Source organism: Mixophyes fleayi, chromosome 5 (genome assembly GCF_038048845.1).
Source record: "Mixophyes fleayi isolate aMixFle1 chromosome 5, aMixFle1.hap1, whole genome shotgun sequence".
Taxonomy (NCBI): Eukaryota; Metazoa; Chordata; class Amphibia; order Anura; family Limnodynastidae; genus Mixophyes; species Mixophyes fleayi.
The window spans coordinates 42,479,075-42,502,981 of record NC_134406.1 but is presented as its reverse complement, the minus strand read 5'-3'; the positions used below and the strand labels follow the sequence as shown (position 1 = coordinate 42,502,981).

The 23,907-nt window shown below is 37.5% G+C and overlaps 1 protein-coding gene across 9 annotated transcripts in view; it reads right to left on the bottom strand.

Moving 5' to 3' along the window:
* DIP2C (disco interacting protein 2 homolog C) overlaps positions 1 to 23,907 on the bottom strand; it is a 382,732-nt gene that overhangs the window by 31,790 nt on the left and 327,035 nt on the right. For 5 of the 9 annotated variants that reach the window (XM_075212090.1, XM_075212092.1, XM_075212095.1 and 2 more), the window contains 4 exons: positions 21,076 to 21,244; positions 18,947 to 19,117; positions 8,817 to 8,846; positions 1,476 to 1,537 (listed from right to left, as the gene is read on the bottom strand). In XM_075212090.1, coding sequence (XP_075068191.1) covers positions 1,476 to 1,537; positions 8,817 to 8,846; positions 18,947 to 19,117; positions 21,076 to 21,244 — 432 coding nt within the window. The remainder of the gene's footprint in view (positions 1 to 1,475; positions 1,538 to 8,816; positions 8,847 to 18,946; positions 19,118 to 21,075; positions 21,245 to 23,907) is intronic. The other 4 variants (XM_075212091.1, XM_075212093.1, XM_075212098.1 and 1 more) reach the window with 1 other exon arrangement.

The window sequence follows — 23,907 nt, the reverse complement described above, 5'->3', positions numbered from 1 at the left end:
ACTCTGACCCCCAAATGCACCTTAAAAAGCAATATTCTGGGAGAACACTGGTGCACAGAAAAAAGATGTAATCACATTAAGCAGCAGTTTGTTATACTAGAATGACAGCTAGAACCTGAGTTAGTGTTATGGAATACAGAACTTTTTCTCTGTATCAGCTGTAATAAATGTCTCAAAGTGTTTAACAAAATGTTTTGCAGTCTGCTATGTATAAACATGATATCAAAATTCAATAACCTCAAGATAAATAGACGTAATAATACAATTTACGTATGGCTGGGGTCTTCCCCTGTACGTGGCCCGTGCTGTTCACCTGTGGCACTATGCAGCTCACTGTGCAACAGGAGAGATTCAACACAGTGTCTCTAAGTGGAAGCCTTAAAGCTGCTGACAAATCTATTCTGCTATAGAGTGCATAGCAGTGCCAAAGATAGCCAGCTGTGGCCTCTATGTATCAGCTAATGGTAGGGGATCCCGGGGGACGGATCAACACCAACGTACTGTTATTGGTAAGCAATTTAGTGCAATTTAGTAGAATTGTGAAAAACTTTTATTTTTTAATTCCTAATAAAAAGACAATATGATAACCAATAACACATTAAAACACTTCATTAAAAAATGTCCTAATACTACAATTATTTGATACCCTTTTATTAACGGCTAATTCAACTGGAATTGAAATTAGGCAGTCTAAAATAAAATACTTAATTTTAGTTACAGCAACTTAGTGGATCTCATCATCATCGACATTTATTTATATAGCGCCAACAAGTTCCGTTGCGCTTTACAATTGGGGATCTGGTAGGTTCCCCGATGTGTCTAATGGTTTGATCCTCTCCCCTGATTGGGCAGACCTTGTTCAGGTTGTCAAAGCTCCGCTCCAATGAACTTCACATTCATACATATGAGAGGTTCATGGAAAAGGACTGAGAAGAGGCCACCATGAGACAGAATCTCCTGCGCTAAACATTACATGCCTTAATGGATCTGTCAAATCACAGGATCCACGAAGGGTCTGTAAGTAAAACGGTGTGTTTAATTTTAGGTCTTTATATTCAACCCAAAATTTAATTTTAGTTTTGTGCTATATCTTTTAAGGTACATTTGAGCAGGGTAAAAGCACCTTTTTATACATAAAGGTGATCTTACCCTAGTTTAACCATGCTTGCCTACTTTTGCAAGCGCCCCTCCAGGAGTTCCTGGAACAGGTATGGTCGAAGGAGGCGGGGCTTAGCCAATCATATAGTTTTTGGCCCCGCCCCAATGATGTAATGACGCGTCAGTGCAGCTCTAATTTTGCCCACTTCACTAGGAAGTGGACAGTTCCAGGAGGTTGTCCTACTCTCCCGGGAGTCCGAGAGACCTACCCGGAATTCGGGAGTCTCCCGGACATTCCAGGAGAGTTTGCAAGTATGAGTTAAACACACCTAAAAGAAATATTCTTTTTAGACTATAATGAAAAGTTGCCCACATACCGGTCATGTCGTAACGCCCTCATATCCACGTACACAGTTGTGGGATCAGGTCCGGATGTTCCCTGGAATAGAATGTTTCAGAACTAATAAGACAAATGCAGAGAATAATAAATCGCAAAGAATAATAGAATGTGCAATCACTTTATAACAGATATGAGACACATCAATACAATAATCCCTATAAAGCCAAATAAAGAAAACCTTAAAATACTTGCATTACATGGTTTTACGTTTTAATACAAGAACATCTAAATTATGCGTGTATTGTGCATACAATCATATAACATTATACAGGATAGCACACCACCTTTCAAAGCTTAAGAAATTCACAAGGCTCGAAACAACGTCTGTGTTTTAGTAGAAACTTCATTGTGACCATAACAGCCCAAGGAGTCTATTTACCAAAATCTGTTATTAATGAAGATTTTCTTATGCTGAAAATCTTCTTTCATCCAATTTATCATTAAATGGTTGATGAAGCAGCTGACCGATGCTCAGCTCCAGATGTTAGAGAATGCTTACCACTCGCCACGTGAGGAGAAAATAAAGGAACTTTATTTACAAAAAAAGGAAATAAAATGCTTTATTTTAACAATAAAGCATTTTTCCTTCTTCTCAACCCTCCCTATCGCCATCCCAAAGTAACGATAGCCGTAGAAGGACAGTGGGAGTACTTGTATTGCAGCTGTCCATGTGAAATAAGCTTCCTCCCGCTTTTCATATTGCAGCTTCACCAGACAGGCCCAGTGACGGCGATCACCGGAGATAGCCGAAAACATCCATCATCCAGAGGGTAGGTTTGTTAAATAGGGAGAAGTCCAAAATTCGACTTTTCCCTATTTGATAAATAAACCCCTAAGTCTCATATCGTCGTGAGGATTGTATAATTATAGTGTCTTAGAAAGGAATGGGAGGACCTCTGTCAATTTAAAGCAGGCAGTACAGATAATACACGTAGAAAATTTGAAAGCCCGAATCTAGGAGTACCTGTGTGCTATTAGAAGACCTCTAGGGAGAGCAGCAACAAGCCAACAGATAAGACCATGCTAAAAGTGCTGATGAACAGGACAGCGCAACTAGCGGCAACCCAGAAATCACAATACCAAGGGGAATTAAATAAAAGGTGCCATAACAGACAGCAGCAGTTAACGCACCAAGACAATAACAACCTGTTTTTCGGGGAGAAGCAGCTTTTAGATGCATGTTTTGAGGTCAGTAAAGCCGAGCTTTCGAATCTTTGACCCAGCACTATTCGGGTTACCTCTCTTGGGCCGATCTCACAACATGTGTAGGCTGGATTAATGCATAACTAACCTTATGTGCAGATGGATCTATTTCTATTTTAAGAAAAAAAAAAAGTGTTTTCGTTTTTATGTTGCCAGGTCCAGGGGTGTAAAATACAGGCTTAATTTTCATAGCCTATACCTGTTGTTTGTTTAAAATAAAAGGTAATGTCATACAGACGCTCTGTGCATCAGCATATATTAGCCTCAGAATCTCAGTGCTTACATTTCCCCATAGTCCTGATTTTGGCAATATTATACTGATTTATGGACTAAAAATGGGAGTGGCTTATCAGAAAGTGGGTGTGGCTTCATAAAAACAAAACGTGCACAGTTGGGCAGATCATGGCCGGGTCAGAATATATTGGGGGTAGGTTTACTTGCTCCCAATTTGACATCTTCCAATGTTGGAAGCTATGATACAACCAGCAGTATAAATGCCGGATTTCTATTACAAGGGCACTGATAAGCGCTATGAATGCTGCTGGCCTAGTTCATAGAGTGTATGAGTGCTCACAGGAACATTGGGCTTACACTGCTTGTTGTGCGGAGATAGAAGAAGGAGACTGACCCACAGACCCCGGGAGTAATGTACACTGGCACACAAAGCATTCTTTAGCCATATGAGTTTGTGTTTACAATCCCATAAAAGTAGCAGAGACTTAATTTGACTGTGTCTTTGTAGTGTATCTGAAAAGCTTTAAATACACTCCCCCCCAAAAAAAGTGTCCATCTGTCTTCATCTATGGCCGTACTGATAATTAAGTAGCCTATTCAAAAATCCAGTCAATAAATTCAGCAGCACATGCAAAGGTAAACAAATGTTAAAAAAATAGGGAACAGACATTTTCAACAGGATGCTGAAAATTCATTTTACTGTATTACGTGATTAAGAGATTTTTAATCTGCAACATAGTTAAGCCAGTTTCATATTTATGATAAAGCATTTCATGCAGCCGCCATTTCTATATAACCGACTCATAATATTAATTACACAATGGTGCACTTAGTATAAATCTGATGCACCATTTTAAAGAATAGATTGCATGTGTTGCTATTTAAAAATGAAAGTACTCCCATTCATGGTAGATGCAGTGGTTGTTTCTTAAACAGCAAAAGAAAAAAAGCCAACATAGGCGTATCATCAATGACTGTTAAGAGACTTCGCAGCCTTCTAAAAAGCCCTGCATAGCCAGTTATACAGCACATTTATTAGCATTTTAATTCATTGATGAATACTGCATTTTATTATGAGCACACAATACACTTTTTTTTTTTTTTTTTAAATCTCCAAATAATTCCAAACTTTGCAACATTTTGGGTGCATCTAAAAACCATAGGTAGAAAAAAAAACATTTAAAATTCCCTATAAAGCTGATTTTCTACGCAAACCGCACAGAAAATACTGTAACCGAGGATGGCTAAAGCACAACAAATCAAGTCATTCATTGTGAGGAAGAGTCATTCAGCCATGAGGAAGATAAATGGCACATGCAAAGAAAGCAATCACTATTTTAGGATTTGTGGATAAGAAGAGTAGAGGCTATATCATACAATCAGTGCTTAGTGGACAGACTATAATGTGAGTCAAACAAGACGGCTTCAGCACAGGTAAGTGAGCCAACAGATGAAAATACAATTCATTATATTATATATTTGTACAATTCACAACAAGTGATTATAAGTTTTTTATTAGAAATAACATTTACTATTTTTATTATCTATTATTGTATATTTAGAAAGTTTATTTACTGGTCTTCAGGTTACTCAAGGTAATTTAAAGTTGTACTTAAAGGGAAACCATCATGAAAAAAGGTATCATAAAAGTTTACATGCTTTAGTTTTAGACTACATGCTATGAGTGTACATATGATAAAGAACCATACAACTTAAACTGCGCATATTAATGTAGTAACGTTCACAAATATACATGCAAAAGTTTCAAGAGCTTAACAGAATAAAGAGGAGGAGGAGATGGGAGGACGACCCCTGTCAGGGGTACTTAAGAACATAATTTGTGGCTAGACCAGAGGCGGAACTAGAGGGCTGTGGGCCCCGGTGCAGGGAAGAAGGGAGGAGGAAACCGGGACACTGTCTCCCGTTCATGGTTAGGGTATGTTATGCTTAGCATGTTTGCTGACCACACAATATTTGTTTTTTTAACTCAGTAAATACTGACAATACAAGGTTATTTGATCATCATATTTATCTGTACTTTTCCTTAGTATGGGGAAGTAGGTATGTTGGAGCATATATGCCTACCAGTATATTTATCTGTACTTTTCCTTAGTATGGGGAAGTAGGTATGTTAGAGCATACATGCCTACCAGTATATTTATCTGTACTTTTCCTTAGTATGGGGAAGTAGGTATGTTAGAGCATACATGCTTACCAGTATATTTATCTGTACTTTTCCTTAGTATGGGGAAGTTGGTATGTTGGAGCATACATGCTTACCAGTATATTTATCTGTACTTTTCCTTAGTATGGGGCAGTAGGTATGTTGAGTCTGAATGGCTTTACCAGCATATTTATCCGTACTTTTCCTTAGTATGGGGAAGTTGGTATGTTGGAGCATACATGCTTACCAGCATATTTATCCGTACTTTTCCTTAGTATGAGGAAGTAGGTATGTTGGAGCATACATGCTTACCAGCATATTTATCCGTACTTTTCCTTAGTATGGGGAAGTAGGTATGTTGAGTCTGAATGGCTTTACCAGCATATTTATCCGTACTTTTCCTTACTATGGGGAAGTTAGTATGTTGGAGCATACATGCTTACCAGCATATTTATGCGTACTTTTCCTTAGTATGGGGAAGTAGGTATGTTGGAGCATACATGCTTACCAGCATATTTATCCGTACTTTTCCTTAGTATGGGGAAGTAGGTATGTTGGAGCATATACGCTTACCAGTATATTTATTCATACTTTTCCTTAGTATGGGGAAGTAGGTATGTTGGAGCATATATGCTTACCAGTATATTTATCTGTACTTTTCCTTAGTATGGGGAAGTAGGTATGTTGGAGCATACATGCTTACCAGCATATTTATCCGTACCTTTCCCTAGTATGGGGAAGTAGGTATGTTGGAGCATACATGCTTACCAGCATATTTATCTGTACTTTTCCCTAGTATGGGGAAGTAGGTATGTTGGAGCATACATGCTTACCAGTATATTTATCTGTACTTTTCCCTAGTATGGGGAAGTAGGTATGTTGGAGCATACATGCTTACCAGTATATTTATCTGTACCTTTCCCTAGTATGGGGTAGTAGGTATGTTGGAGCATACATGCTTACCAGCATATTTATCCGTACTTTTCCCTAGTATGGGGAAGTAGGTATGTTGGAGCATACATGCTTACCAGTATATTTATCTGTACTTTTCCCTAGTATGGGGTAGTAGGTATGTTGGAGCAGACATGCTTACCAGTATATTTATCTGTACTTTTCCTTAGTATGGGGAAGTAGGTATGTTGGAGCATACATGCTTACCAGTATATTTATCTGTACTTTTCCTTAGTATGGGGAAGTAGGTATGTTGGAGCATACATGCTTAACAGCATATTTATCTGTACTTTTCCCTAGTATGTTGGAGCATACATGCTTACCAGCATATTTATCTGTACTTTTCCCTAGTATGGGGAAGTAGGTATGTTGGAGCATACATGCTTACCAGTATATTTATCTGTACTTTTCCCTAGTATGGGGAAGTAGGTATGTTGGAGCATACATGCTTACCAGTATATTTATCTGTACCTTTCCTTAGTATGGGGTAGTAGGTATGTTGGAGCATACATGCTTACCAGCATATTTATCCGTACTTTTCCCTAGTATGGGGAAATAGGTATGTTGGAGCATACATGCTTACCAGTATATTTATCTGTACTTTTCCCTAGTATGGGGTAGTAGGTATGTTGGAGCATACATGCTTACCAGTATATTTATCTGTACTTTTCCTTAGTATGGGGAAGTAGGTATGTTGGAGCATACATGCTTACCAGTATATTTATCTGTACTTTTCCTTAGTATGGGGAAGTAGGTATGTTTAGTCTGAATGGCTTTACCAGCAAAATATGCATAATGATTATTGTTACAGCTACAACACATTTATTACCTTTACAACGATGAGATATGGTAGTGTTTGGGGATACGGAGCCCTATGGTGATGGGTGCAGAGGGAAGTAAAGCAAAAGTGACCTTGTGAGCACAAAATGCAATGCTGAGATCTGTCAATCTGGACCACACACTGAATGACCAAAGCTCCCAATATGACTGGAACATGTGGCCAAATTATAGAGAGATCTGGTCGTTCGCCAATTGGATTGAGAGAGGGGATCTCCACAAATCACTATGTCTGTGGCTAGCTTAACATTTTGAGAGATACACAAAATAGTAAGACCCTTGGATCAACCCTAAAAACCAGTAGGAACAGCAAAGGTATTCTTAAAAAAATTGTAATGAATTAATCCTTATATAATTCTAGATAAATATTATTTATTTATATCCCATCTATGGTTGAAATAAAGATATCTGACACTTCCACATTGATCTTTTAGGTTGAGTTTAAATCATTAAGGAACGGACACAGAACTGTAAGGACAGCTTCCCGTTACAGAACTGGGACCACACAATGGGCCTCAGTTATAGTTAGGAATAACTCTAGCTAAAAGGTACAATTTTTCACCTTGGCAAAACAATGTTGTACTGCAGGTGGGGGCAGATATAAAATGCAAACACATAAAAGCTGGAAGGGTGTTGTAGCAAGATTCTAACCGCAGTGTAAAAGCAAAGATGCTTAGTGTGTTACATGCTAAAGCAAGCAGTATTGCTGTTACACCCTTTGCATCACAACATGGCTTGTCCAGATGAAAACTGACACCTGTTTGCTAGATTTCCTCTAATTGTAAATGAGGCCCAATATTTTCATACTGCAATCACATGTGTGCAATGGTTTCAAATTCCAGCACATTGCAAACGTGTCTATTTCAAATGTAATAGGAATAATGGGATTAATTTGTTTAAATTAAAAAATATATATTTTTAGCTTTAAAAAACTTAATTACTCTAATGCACTGCAAATTATTATTCATTTTTGCATTGAAGTCATTATAAAATGTAATAGCTAGTTTCAAATGTCAACAATTACAACAGACGATGTTTTGATATTAACAAACAGTCATTACATTTGATAATGAGAAGTAATCAGCGGGACATCAGTTACCATAGCAACAGATTCCCTAGCTCACATGACAGGAGTCTTTGTTTACATATTTGGAACGGTCAGATATTTTTCAGTCGATGTCCCCAAACCTTCATATTAAAGACCTGAGGTCCCCGGTTTCCACGTTAAGCAATGGTGGGCATCTATTTGGTCGCTAGGAAAATAAAGGTTATCTCAATGACAATAAATGTTCTGCCGTATAGCCTACTGTCACATAGAATGAGTCAGGTTAATGTTTGTCTCTCGGTTTTATGGATTTGGAAACTTTGTCTCCCTACAGTCGTCAGGTTTTGTTAGTGATATCTTTTGCTCTATTGAATCAACAAAGCTGCTCATACATGCAGCTAAATAATTTGTGGGGGCCTCAAAACAACCACTGATTGTGGCAATTGAGTGGTTGGATTGGTCCGTACATATTAGCCTTGCTCAGTGTATCTAAGCTACAGACAACGCTATTGGCTGATAAAAAAATGTGACTTATTTTACCGCACATTGAAAAGTGGGAAGATATTGAGACCAAGGAGAGAAACTACAGAGATACGTAAAAAAATAACTACTTAGTAAAAGTGTAGACTTTCTGAATTTTATCTGCACATACAACATATGTATCTATGTATATAGATCTAACATTATAATTATGTTTAAATATAAATATTGCACAATTTTGATGATCATGTCCCTTTAAGCCACTTTAAAATCCATTATGTATTCAACCCAGTAGCTTTAAACCACAACATGTAGAAATGTCAGAATTTCTTGACTCAGTGTCTAGTCTGCCCCACTCTAGGAAGCTGATGGGTGGGTATTTAGGGAACGTGAAAATCCCCTACCTGATCAGTCAGTTTCCCCAGCTTGTGTGGCTACATCAGCAAGGATTGCAAAAGGATGAGTGAAGGTACAGTAAGGGACAGGTGGAGAAAATGAGAGGAGGGAGGAGACGTACAACAGACAAAAAGATAAAAACAATGGGGACATAAGGAAAACGCCAGAAGCAGGGGGTAAAAAAAAACAAACAAAAAAACAAAACAAAAAACAAATGTCAAATATAGAAACTGTATAAAATGAATTTAGAAAACTTGAACTGTTAAAAATAACAAAAAGGAATTAATCTGTAAAAGATTTAAACAACTTAAAGATGAAATGCCTACAAGTTTAGTAGAGACAGTTATGAACAGTTGATGCCATTTAATGTAAAAAAATATACCCACAACAAAGACAGTGAAACAACACAAAGTTATAATGGCAGAGTAAGCATTTCTGTGGGGAAAGAACGTCATTCTAATCATCCACCAATAACAGTATTCATGTTTTCTAGTCATAGGCATTCTTATTAAAAGCAATAGAGAGTATAATTCTATAGTCTATACGCAGTGCCGGAGTCACTTCATGACCAATGTATGAGGCACAGACTTGAGGTCTACTGCTAGAATACATACTCATGAATATGGTGTCAGAACACAAACTGGCTGCCGTCACTGTGGGTAGGTGTCAGCCCACATTCATCTTTACAGTCTAGGTTATTTACCATTGGCTGCTTGGATGCTGCACATGAGCTCTTTATTTTAAAAAAACATTTCAAACGTGTATAAAAGTTCTCCTATAAGGGATCATCAAGTTATTATCACATGGTAATGTTTGACAGGAAAGATTTTCTAAATGTTTATGTTTATATGCATTGTGAAAATGTAATAGTAAGCTACAGTTAATTGCATTTGGGGAAAAAGGCACACTTCCTATAATACTAAACTGCGGGTTTGAAAAAGTGGAGATGTTGCCTATAGCAACCAATCAGATTCTAGCTGTCATTTTGTAGAATGAACTAAATAAATGATACCTAGAATCTGATTGGTTACTATAGGCAACATCTCCACTTTTTCAAACCCCCAGTTTAGTATATATACTCCTAAGTATTTTTGTTATTTCTCTACATTTTTTATAATGGATAAATCTCTCTCTTCATAAGTAAAACTACAAATCAGTACAGGGTAGCTTTCTGAAAAGGCAGGAACAGCAATATTTAATCTAATTCACAATGATAACATTTTATTCATATTTAAAATTGGATAGCTAAAGATGCAGATTTGTGTGAAGTCATACTTGCCAACTTTCCTGAAATGTCCGGGAGACTTCCGAAATAGTGATCTCCCAGACCTCTGAGAGAGTCTGGTAATCTCCCGGAAGCCAGGCAGAACAGAGAAGTGGTTGGCATTACCCAGCGACATGACACGATTTGCGTCATCACATTCCATCCACACATTTTGAAACATCACGCTGCAGTGGGTGAGGTGTTATTAAATCCCACCCTACCCCAACGTCACAACGCTCAGCTTTACATCACCACAGTGGGGAGGGAAATAAAACCAGTGCCTATGAGGGTAATGGAAGTAATAACATAATATGAGGTGATCAGAGATCTCAGCGGATGAGGCAAATGACGATGCAAGGAAAGTATGCTAACTGGTTTTATTTTAACTCCATCTCCCTTCAAACTACAGTTTTCAGTTTTGAGTGGAGTCGTCCTTTAAGTTACATGTTACCAAAAGTAATTCCCGCAGCAGTAAAATGCACATAGCCCTTAGTGATGCTGTAAATGAAATGCTACAAAAAGTTGGTAACTGAAAGGCAAAGTAAGCTTGCAACACTTTATATATGAATTCAATGTGCCTAATAGACTAAATATACATTATGGTGCAGTGCTTTTATATAGTGGATTCAGCAGAACACTGTTTTATGGGCCTTTTCAATTAGCGTTGAGGTTTCGTAGTAGCTTCGCTCACTGCGTTTATGTGCGCAAAACTGACCAAACAAAACAAAGCTCTCAGCTCTATGAATTGCAAACAAAATATGAGCGAAGATCACTACCAAACATCAGGAAACACAACGTATGAAGCTACTACGGCACCTAGCGGATGACTGAAACGGCCCCTAACAGTCAGTGAGGCAGTCATATAATCACTGTAAGGTAGGTAATCAGATTACCATTCCTATAGAAGAACTCTATATTTATGTCTCTCACCCTTCCCTCACCCTCTATAAAAGTAATTAATTATGCAAATGAGTGACATCTGTCAATTGGCACATACGTCATTCCTGACAGATTTTATAAGGTCTATATCAGGCCTGTCCAACCTGCGGCCCTCCAGGTGTTGTGAAACTACAAGCCCCAGCATGCTTTGCCAGTAGACAACCTGTTGATAGCTGGAAGGGCATGCTGGGACTTGTAGTTTCACAACATCTGGAGGGCCGCAGGTTGGACAGGCCTGGTCTATATAATAATCTATAGTCATTTATCATAAAATACATGTACACTGAAACACAAATATACATCCCCATATATAGCTAATTTAAACACGCTTGAAAAGAACAACTTTATAGAACTGGAATCCACCAACGCCATATAAACACAATATGTCAGATTTTCAACTCAAAGACATTTAATGTACATGACTCTCTTCCAACTTCTTGAAACTTTTTTTTTTAATAAAAACTGATTACACATTAATTCCCATTATACAGCACATTGAGTACTTATACATAACTTCTCTTATACAATAGAAAAAAACCCACAGAAATACACGAGAAAAGGGTAAACTGTACTCTCAGATTACTATATATATATATATATATATATATATATATATATATATATGTATTTATATATATATATATATATATATATATATATATATATATATATATATATATATATATGTACCTGTAAGTGGAGCCCTCACTACTAGGCTCAGGCTCAACCCCTTATTCACTCCCCACCTCACCTTCCCATTCTATCTGTACACTGAAATTCACTTTTACTTATGCACCTTTCTCTGCTTAGTTGATACTTATACTTATTGCACTTTGTTTATCCTTATTGCACTTTGTTTTTACTGCACTTTGTTTTTGTACTCCCCTGTAAGCCCTTTTTCTGGCGCCTCATAAATAAAAGATAATAATAATAATAGTCTGACTGCTTTTGCAAGCCCCTTCCCTCTCCCATTCTACCTCTCCCATTGTAAGGAGGCGTTGCACTGGCTGACATACATGTGTTTGTTTTTCTGAGCATGCACAGTGCACTATGCAAACTGATGTTAACAGCCCAGAGATTGAAAAGTCTTATGTTTTTGAGGGGTTGTTCAACCTATAGAAATTAAATAAAATTACTGCACATTATCTTCTAGTTAAACAAAATAGACAGATGTGTGTCTTAAGTAATTAGCAAATTAGTAATAATTTAGTCAAACCTATTTAAAAAACACTTTTGGGGGTAAATTTATCAAGCTGCAGGTTTGAAAAAGTGGAGATGTTGCCTATAGCAACCAATCAGATTCTAATTATCATGTATTAAGAAAATTCTACAAAAACGACAGCTAGAATCTGATTGGTTGCTATAGTCAATATCACCACTTTTTTAAACCCGCAGTTTGATAAATTTACCCCTTCGTGTTTACATTTAGTTTGAACATTTTAAATAGGCTTTTAAGATATATTGATCCTCTCTGGACACGATAGCAGCTTCTGAATTTAAAATTCCTGCCTAACAGGTAGGGGATGATTTAGAGGTCAAAGCACACCAGTCTTTACTAATCTGGTGTGTAGATTAGTTTGGCATGCTGTTTAATAAAGTAAGTAGACAGCAGGCTATAGGCAGCATTCAGTCTAAAAACTTCATTACCCAGAATGCCATCTAGCTATCATTTTCTAGGATGTTGTAGGTAAATGATAGCTAGAATCTGATTGGTTGTTATAGGCAACAAATCTATTTTTCCTGTTTAGATGGTTTGATAAATCTCGCCCTTATCAAATGGAGGATTTGAATTTCAACAAAAAATGTAACATCTCTGTTAACTCCTCATGTGATTGTATACAATGTGTATTGAAATTAGAAAGATTATAAATAATAAATAATCTGGAGTTACCATATCAAGACCACTACACAGCTACAACACCAGTGAGAGCTACATAGTTATTCCTCACTTAGCCCCTCCTAAAATAAATGTGATGGGCAAAGCCCCAGTTACCTCATTTTCAGTCTCTTATGAATGAAAAAAATTATTTAAATGTTAAATTCATAATGTGTTTGTGCTTCCAATTTTATGAATTTTTAATACATGTACTGAAAGCACATTTGTTAGGCCTATGAATGTTTTAAGAGTTTGAGAAAATACTAAGTTACAAAATTACTTCCTTTTTTTCACATATATCTCTATTTGGAAAAAGAAGAGAAAAAAAACCTATTTAAAAAGGATAATTCATTTTAAGGAGAGTTCCATAAATTATACATTATCACAGAATATTACTTTATCTAAGGGCTCTGCAATGCTTTTCCGGCTACTGTGTCATCAATCAGTAACACACTGCTTGTACTGCGGTAAGACAAAAACCTCACCTCGGCAGGAGCTAGTCCCCTAAGCATGGCAGACATTGGGGAACCGGCAAATTGATAATATATCATTTATAGAATTATACCCAAAACAGACTTTCCAGGTTTTGGATGGGAACCATGGGGGACTTATTTACACAGATTAGTTTTCAGTGTATGGACATAGATCAATCTTAGGAAACTTATAGCTCTTTATCTGCTGTGGAACTACCCATTCCAGCATTCTCTCCCACTGACTGGCAGGGCATGCTGAACCTTGCACTTCCACAACAGCTAGATGGACAAATGTTGTATGTTCCCAATAAAAGATAACTGACTCGGATACATTTATTTATCTACATATATGTATTAACTAATGATGTCTTCCAATAGTTGTTAAGCCGTCAAGAATAATGGTAAAAACACTTGATGGCCAGTGCGAAAGAGGATCTTGTCAATAAAGCATATCTCAGATAAGGGTGTACCAACGCTTCTCAAATTAATCAAAATCTGGAATATTTGTATAAACAATAATATTGGGGATGTGTTATAGATCATTCTATTGATTAACTTGGTGCGGTTATCCTTGTTTCTATTACTAGGTTCTCAAATTATGAATGATTTTCATTAACGTGTCCTAATAGCATTCCATAGGCTGCACACTTTCTTACATTACTGCAGTGATTCTAACCTTCCACATGCTGTGCAACACCCGACACATTATTCATATTTTCCAGGCATTCAAAATTTAAAAAAAAACAAAAAACAAAAAACAAATAGGAGATTGTTCAAAGAACTAGACAAAGCTTAACTAATTATTTTTCAATAAAAATATATTCCAATATCACTTACGCATCCAGACTGCTGTACATGCACACATATATAATTGCATGTTACAGTGTAGACGCCCTTGGTCACATAATCTCAAGAGAAAATACATTAAAAATAAATAAATAAATCAGTGAATGTGGCTGGTTCAAAAGTTTGTTTTAACGTTTAACTGCAGTGAGGGATACCTAACCTCAAACACCTGGGCCTATGTTCATGTACAAGCAGACAAAGAGGGTCATTTAAGATGCACAATGCACTTTTTATTGCACTCATAAGAGACACACAGACCTGGTCAGTTTTTCAGATACATATGATTATAAAAAGGAATTCCAGGTTTCAGTATTGGGGAATTCTGTGATTTTATTCCTGTTTTGATTTTTCACATGCACAAATATGTAATATATTTATAGAATTGTTAGGGAAGCCCACGGCCTACTTGGTGAAGCCCTTGGGAATTCCCTGGGATCCATCGTAAGGCCACGATACCACGACAATTAGCAGAAATGATGACAGATATAATGGTGACGTACAATTAGTTTCTATGTAAGAATGGGGCAGTGGTGGCAGTAAGGGGACTTGCTGACGTTTCTTTGTCTAATGTAGAAGGTCTCTGAATGCGACAGAGGGAATCAAATTTAAATTTTTTTAAATCCGAAAAACCATAATCCCTAAATATAAGCCACAGCAAGACACAGAGCACAAGACAGTGAAGAGTGAATATAATATGGGCAGCACGGTGGCTCACAGCTCTGGGGTCATGAGTTCAATTCGCGACCATGGCCTTATCTGTGTGGAGTTTGTATGTTCCTACCGTGTTTGCGTGGGTTTCCTCCGGGTGCTCCGGTTTCCTACCACACGCCAAAAAAACATACTACTAGGTTAATTAGCTGCTATCAAAATTGACCCTAGTCTCTCTCTCTGTCTGTCTGTGTGTGTGTGTTAGGGAATTTAGACTGTAAACTCCAATGGCGCAGGGACTGATGTGAATGAGTTATCTGTACAGCGCTGCAGAATTAGTGGCGCTATATAAATAAATGGTGATGATGATGATATAATAATGTTACAAAATTGGAACTCAAGTGGAAACATTTAAGAGATAGTAAAACAGTTTAAAAATACATTAGTTCCAAAAGAGGGTTGATTTCAAAGGAAAAAGAGACAGAGAGAAGCAATTGTTGAGAGGGAAAATTGGTCCCATAGCATCTGCAGGTCTGGCTACCTCTAAAATGACACTGTTGTGCATGACAGTATGTCCCATGTTATGAAATGCACATCCTGGGATAACATTGGTCCAGTCACTTTGCACTAGATACTAGAGGTCACTCTACTTGATATAACAGTATTGGTAAAGCCTACATTTTCTAATCTACAAGACAGATATGGTTCAATGTAAGACTAAATAAGCACACTTCTGCTAGCCTATTAGGCTCCTTACCCACTTGTGTCAAAAATCCTGTTTTTCCTAGAGGTATTTAATGTATGTAAACTAGTATGATGATAGATCCTACTGCTTTACTATGTGCCCATTCATATTTGTGACATTGTGACTCCTGCTCTCATTGCAAGAGAATACACTGCAGTCAATGAAGTGTTCTTCATTGAGCACCTGACTGCAAGTACTGGTTACCATGGCACCCGACATGCGCTGTCACAGGCATTTTCCAATCGTAAGTGGTAATTAGTCTTGTAGAAAAACTTTAACTGTTACAGAATAAACACCTCTAGACTATATTCAAAGCAGGTAGAAATAAAACACATCTGTGGAGATGCTTACCATAATGTTATATAAACATGATGTTTGGAGACAGAATGCGGCAGATGGTAAGCTTTTACAGTGTAACAAACAGCTTGTGACATATAAATGCTACAATATGTCAAACCCTGGAGGAGACCTAGAACAACAAAATAGTCCACAAAGACTATGTAACTGAAGTATTGCACATTTTAAAATAATTTCCACCAAACCTTTGCTACTAACCAGGTGCATATAAGCATGTCAGATATAGCGCTATCTAGGCTGATGTTCATCACCATCATCATGATATAACTACTGAGCTTGGTTATAATGCTGTTTGACTGCATTTTAAACAAACTTGTTCATTAATATTAAATTAATGTACAGACAATAGCACAGATGGTGAGTCCGGATATGTACTGCACTATTGGTTAATATGGAAGAAATGGGATTTTTCGAAAAGACAAATGTTTCCAGGGATAAAAAAAAGGCTGTACGAAGGACAGATATGAGACAAAGGTGACATTGTGTGGTGGTGGGCAGCTCAACCTTTGCACATAGACCATATGGTGTTCAGCCATGCTACTGGTTTATGGGTGTTAAAGAGGGTGATCTGAATCATTCAGATGCTGATCACTGCACACTGCCATATTTCTGTGATTGTCCTCCCCCGACCCCCCTTTCCTTCCAGGTCATCAAAGGCTGGCTTTATTCGCCTTAATTAATAATGTGTCGGCAGCAATGTATGCTACAGTAATTTATTATCGCTTTTACCTGTTTGCATATCACGCTTTAAGGACAAAAGGACCCCCCAAATAAATAAACAGAGCATTTACAATATCCTACAGTTGCCTTCTCTCATTATATACAGCAGTTTTTTCACCACCGATTAACAGTAACCACACATACACATTACACACGTTAAATACTACTACTTAGTATCTGGATCAGAAGTCTGAATCAATGGCTGGCTCATTGGGCATTCAGAGCATGACGCTAGGCAATGGCGAGACAAGATACCACCTGCCTATAGACTGCTGTTTGTTTAAAATATGCGTTTAGCGTGCCAAGTGCTATAGAGGTAGCCCCACTGAAAGAATGAACATGTTATAGAGTTGCTTTAAACTCCTCCTAGGGACATATGTACAAGAAGCCACTTAATATCTGAAGCACATACTTCTGGGTATGCAATTTGCATGGCAGTCTTTTGAGCAGGTGTGCCATAACGCTATGATACCTGAAGGTTGCTGTCGTGAACATAGAGAGCTTGCAGTTATTTATAAGGGATAATTCATAACTGCAGTGTAAATAGGTTGTATCAAATGAATCCATTGTAAGCTAGTGTAACAGTTAAAGACGCAGAGTCGGATGTAAATGTGTTTGATGGCTTTGCACACCCCAGTGTGAACAGATATAAGTGTCACCTGGGGGCAGTTCAAAGGACTCCCGGGGTGAGATCTAGACTATTTGTGACACGTGAATAGACTTTTAGGTACCGCTCAGCATGTGGTCTGGCTCAATGAGGCCATGGGCTAATATAGCCTATATGTAATACTGTATAGACAAAAGGAATTCAGTTTTAAAATATGCCACCCTTAGAACGGGGAGGTGTCATGTGCAAGCTAATTCTTAGGCATAAATCTGCAAATATATGTCTGTGAATTACTTCCTGGAAATAGTGTGACATGGTTCTCTTTGAAGCTGTTAGATCAATGGGTTTTGTGTATGTTAAGCTACCCAGAGTGGGCTAGTAGATAAGGGTAGCACCTTATACCATTTATGGCAGGACGCAAATGTGAAAGCCTTTGAGGATATCTCTTGCAAGACAATGAAGTCCAACACATGTTTGGGAGGCCCCAGACATGCCGACTGCAGAGACTGGGTTGTATGTTAATGACAGATTCAAGCTGAATAGGGTCACAGGAAAGAGGGCTGGGGGGGGGGCCTGTAGCTTGGTTTTAAAACTGTATTGAAAATGTAACTCGTGGTTCACTCTGAGGGAGTCATTTTATTGAAGAGGTTCCATTTTTTTCTGCTTCTCCCAGCACCAGAAACTTGATTCTAAGTGAGGTATCAATTCTGTGTTTTATCCTTTTTATTTTATAAGAAACAATTGCACTATATTTGTATGTCTTTTATTATCTTTTTATCTTAAGCATTGTGGATGTATTTTCCATATTAAATTACATCCTATTCTCTGTGTCTCTAGTCTCTGGGTTCTTACGAATTCACGCGACAGTTTGGTCAAGACGCTACATAATTGAAACAAGGAGAACATTGAGGTTTTATGTGAACTCTGATAAAAAGTAAATTGTGTTAGATTAATGTTAGGGAGAACCGAAGGCTGCCTAAATAAGAGTGTCAGCTCTTGTCAGAAAAAACCTTGGTGGTGGTATAATTAGTATCGCAAAGCTAGTGTGTGGCATAGATAGGGAAGGATTTAATCATTTTAAACAGACCAGGTGGTTGTGATTTGGTTAACCCTGTGTCACACCTGCATCACGTAGACTCAGGTGAGTGCTGTTCGTGACAGTTGCCCAGTCTGTAAATAACTAATTTGCTTTTTTTAGTGAAAAAGAGATTAATACTGTTCTATAATGTAATCCTACAATAATCCAGACTCTTCAGGAATAAAACAAGGAAAATCAGTATTTAAAGATTTCCAGGGCACAAAGAGGAAAACTCAGAATCCCTAGTTTTGAGTCAATGTTTTGCCCACTGGCATTCAGAGCGTTACATTGGTTAGTGTGGTGAAAATAATTCACCTACAGACTGATTTGGTCTTTTATGAGCTCATCTGTGTAAGGTATTGATTCCTGCACATGTAAAGTGCTATAGAGGCAGCTTCAGTGCAAGTGATACCCATTACAGCACGAAAAAGGTGGTTAAAAACATTGACAAAAATGTTTGAAACTCAACACGTGTTTTATTTAAATAAACTAGTACGAGAATAACTCTATAGACATTAACATATAAGTTGCCATTGTTCTCTATTATGCAAATAATTGCAAAACCCCCCAAATAAAATACTGTACCTGTAAACATATGGCTAGGTTAACACGGCAGCCAAAGGATGTGCTTACAGCCCTCGGATGGAGACCCAGGTCTTTAAATAACTTTGAAAAAGATTGGGTTAAAGAAATTCGAGGGCGCTCCTCAGCCACTACCACACAGGTCCGTACTCTAGAGAGGTCCAAGCCCCTTGCCTAGAAGACAAAGTGACAAAAGCCATTAATGTCTCCACAAAAAAAACATATAACTAGTGTAAGAAAACAAGTATCTATTAGTACAAGTATAGAAATCTTAGGAGCTCCATCTGCTTGGTTTGCCAAAACAGTGATTTGGACTAGATATCATGTGGTTATAACATAACCGTGGTTCACTAGAAGTGGCAAAGTTTTGTCTCTTTCCTAATTAATATAACTATTAATTATGAAAGATGCATGTATTATACACAGTCGCCCAGAAAAGCTATAAAAAAATGTTGTACTATCAAATAAACCTCTATAATCGTTAACATCAAGGGGTAAATGTATCAAGCTGAGAGTTTTCCGGCGGGTTTGAAAAACCAATTTGATTCTAGCTATCATTTATTTAGTACATTCTACAAAATGATAGCTAGAATCTGATTGGTTGCTATAGGCAACATCTCCACTTTTCAAACCCAAAAGGAAAAAAACTCTCAGCATGATGCATTTACCCCGAGTTAATTTTTTTCCTTACTTTTCACAGCTGCACAAAAAGGTTATGAAATAAAGATTAACCTACAGATCATCAAGAATTAACTTAAAAGTACCTGGATGGTACAAAACCGAATGGAGCTGCAGGTTATATCCTCTAACCAAAGCACAGTGGAATAGGCCATTACTTTTACACTACCAGAGGAGTGCTGAAATGGTCTAATCGCTTTCTCATGCATACAAAAGGAAGTGCCAACAGAAAAGAGAGTCAACGTAAAAAAGAGAAATAACTAGAGAAGAAGTTGGTATACTGGAATAAATCTACTGCCATGTGGGAGACGGTTAGTCATTTATATAACCCGGTGCTGCCTATGGTTGTAATAACAAAAGCTAAAGAGTGAGCCATTATTAGCACTCTGGGGAAACTGAACATTCTGTAACAGGAACTTTAATTCATTTAAAATTTCATGAGAACAGGACAGACTACGATTGGCTGGCTAATAAGATGACTCAATAATAAAAAATATTCCCATTAGCTTGACATTTTATAGCAGTTGGTTCGCCCTATGTAATATATTGGTTTGCCTCATAGCACTCCATATGGTAAATCACCCAATTCCCTCAAGCCTACACCACTTTTCCTGTACGATACGTCTCTTGAACTCCAGAAATCTGTACTGAACTGCAAACAATGGGACTGTAGGCAGGTATGTATTCTTGTATTCTTCCACCCTTAGGATACCTATCACCATTACCACATAGCAAATACTGTTGAGCACCAGAGCACATTACTAGGAAATGAGACTTTCCATACTGAATGCAGTACAGGGAATGCAGACATCCAACTACATGCCACATTCAATAGACACTTCCCATCCTACTTTCTGAATGCCCATGTCATAGTCATCGTCCAGTAATAAGAAGTCTCCGCACCTCCCCATCTATGGTACTGAGCAGTGGTTGAAGTGGAAATTTAGAAGTGGCGGTGTGAGAAATGTAATGGGAATGTGATAGTCTTACCATGAAGGCAGTAGAAGAAGTGGCATTATGGCATACCACCATGTACACCCTCACTTCCAGCGCTGTTGCTGAGTGTAGGATTCTATGAGGTGACAATGGATTCTCTGGGGGGGGGGGGGGGGGCACTGATTTACTACACAGGATGGGTATCTAGTAAAGAGAAGGTCTCAAGGTGTACAATACCTTGCACAGCTATTGCAATGTTTCTGTACACAACAGTACACGGGCATGTGCTCTCTAGAATAGAATATCTACAAGGCTGAAACCAACCTGTTGGGGGGGGGATCACTTCTACTTAGTGAAGCACACCATGATTGTCAGAACAACATACGACTAACACAACACACAAGTAAATATATTACTTATAAAGACACTTTAATAACACTGTATACAAAGAAAACAAGGACAATAAAGCTATCCTATATGACACTGTAGCGTGCCTGACAAATATATGCATTTATTACCTTTAGGGATTCCGTCTGCAAGCCAAGACCCTTGGTACAAAGTTCCATTACTGAGTAGGAACAGAATGTGTCTCTCACTTTGTACTGACTCACAGCGAGAAGCCACAAGGCAGGATTGATCTCCAGCTCTGAGGGAGGAATCAGAATAGACTGGTGTCCTGAATATACGCTGTAAAGACATGAGATATATTAGCATGCAGTAGGAGTCAAGCAGCAGTATTTTATGACATGAACATTGCTGAGTATGCAGCCCGCTAGGACCTGTAACATAGCTACTAAATCTAATTTACTATTTTATGTGGCTAATCTATGGCATATGTTTTATTTGCCAATACAGGACTGCAATGAGCAATAAAGAAACCATATGAATGCTGAATATGCCCATTTAAGAAGCAGGGTTTACATTTATAATACAGGACACGTCTGCTTTGTATTTCATTAGACAAAATATATTATTTTTATGTTATTTGTTCATTATAATCATTATATCACATTATTCTTTTATAATTGTTTCGTATCCATTATTAGTATTTAACAGCGTATTGCAAATTTTACATGTGATGTAACCCATAGCAAACTATCAGATATTAGCTTCCATTAGTTCACATGATAAGAACTCATCAGGTCATGTTTTGCAGATTTTCTTGATTTTTGTTGTTCAAATGAATTGAATTTTTAATGAAAATATATACAATATGTCTAGTCAGCAACAACAAAACAATGTTCATTTTCAAGAATTAAGAGCAAACATTTGCCTGACTTGCTTACATGCAAGAGGAGAAAACAGCGCAACATGTTAGGGAGCCAGGGAAGGCGTGCATACGCTGACAGCAGAAAGGACTCCCAAAAGTAAGACGCCAGCTGGAATCGATTAGGTGCATTGGGCTCCCTGGCTACTGGGATCTGTCCAGCTCTGTCCTAATACAATATCACCAAGAGATACCACTGAGTGTTAAAAGAACAGTCCTGCAACCATGATTCGAGAAATTCCTTTAAGAGGGAACACCTCCATCACTAATACAGCTGATCACATGATATAAAGAGGTCTGTGAGGAGACACTAGAGAGACTCAGGTCAAGTAGGACTCGTTGGCTACAAAGACAGTAGCAGGTGATACATTCTCCAGCTCACACCAAGTCTCTACAAGATAGAACTCCATCGTATTGTACAGAGCGTCAATGGTTTCATAATGTTGAATTGACACAAAGAAGAACAAAGTGAAGCAAGTGCTTGTTAGAAAGTGTGTGTGTACGGGTTCATTTGCTTACTTATTTTTGGACTATCAGATTCAAATAGCATTTAATAAGCTTTAAGAACACACATAAAACACTCTGAAAGTACGGGTGTGTGTACAAACATGGATTTAGCCCGTGAAAGATATTCAGCGCTTCAACATAGGAAATAAATTAATCCTTACAAAACAAATGTTTTTTTTTTTTCTATCTAGCGAAATGACCGTGCTCTCTACTTATACCAACCCCCTTTATAAAGCCATCCTTACCAGAAAGTAACCTCTCAGCAGAAAAGTGCATTACATGTACTAATTTCGTTATATGTCTCCACCTTTCAAGCATCAACCTTGTTGAATTAAAACTTTCCTGGTTGTGTTCTAAGGTGGAGGTATAAAGTGGAAAGCTTTGTCACAATATATATTAAACATTTTGTTCTGATGACTTTTAAATCTAAAAAAAAAAACATTGATTCCTCACCTACATACTAATATTAATATATATATATATAGGTTGAACAATTTTGCACAGGAGTCTACCGAGAGCACAGAGAGGGTGTGCACTTAGACATGGTAAGAAGAAAGAAAATGTGTATTACTGAGGCAGGCAATGATATCCGTAACTAAATCTAAAATGTCATTCTTTATTACTATGCTTTAAAATTGATATATATGAGTACTAAAACACTTGTGCCCATAAATTACTGGGCCTAATAATAGATATGTAATCGCATAAGGACTTATAGTGAAATATTAAAAATTGATGAATGGAAGTAAACTGAAGCAATGATGTATACTGTTGCATCATATATATGTACAAGTTAACCCGTGCATGATACTCATGCATTCTAGTCAAATCAAGCTACTTAAGGTCTTAAAAAGTTTCTTGTCATGCATTTGGACCTAGCCCAGGCCTCCTCAGGGAAAGAGCGTTACTTCCCGACGTAAGCGGCCTTTTTAATGTGTGTTCATGAGGTAAAATTACCTCACGAAAATGAGTTTGACCCTCAACTCGTAAATTTAGCCTTTACTACCCCTCCCACGGGGGGAAGGGGGGATGATGGAAGTTAACTGACTTGACTATTCTAATTTTTTTGTCAAATAATGTCAGTATACCAAATTTCAGGTCAATTGGATGAGCCCTTTCTGAGAAAATAGTTTTTTCCACACACACACACTCTAACGCACGCCTCTACACATGTGTGTTCATGAGGTAAAATTACCTCACGAAAATGAGTTTGAGCCCTACCAAATTTCAGCCCTTTTTGAATTTTTTTTCCCACACACACTAAGAATTTAGTAGGTCAGTGTATAACTCTGCCCAGCAGGTGGCGCTGCAACTTGTTTTTGTTTTTTTTCACACACACACAGACAGACGCCACTAAGCATTTATATATTAGATATACACCGGTATATATATATATATATATATATATATATATATATATATATATATATATATATATATATTTTCTAATGGATAAAAGGAAAGCAAAGTGCATGATAGTGTAATATTTATGGAACTTTTAGCCAAAAAAAGGGGACATTGTGTATGCGCACCGAATAGATTCTTTGATAAGGTGTATAAACGTTGTGTACTTCAC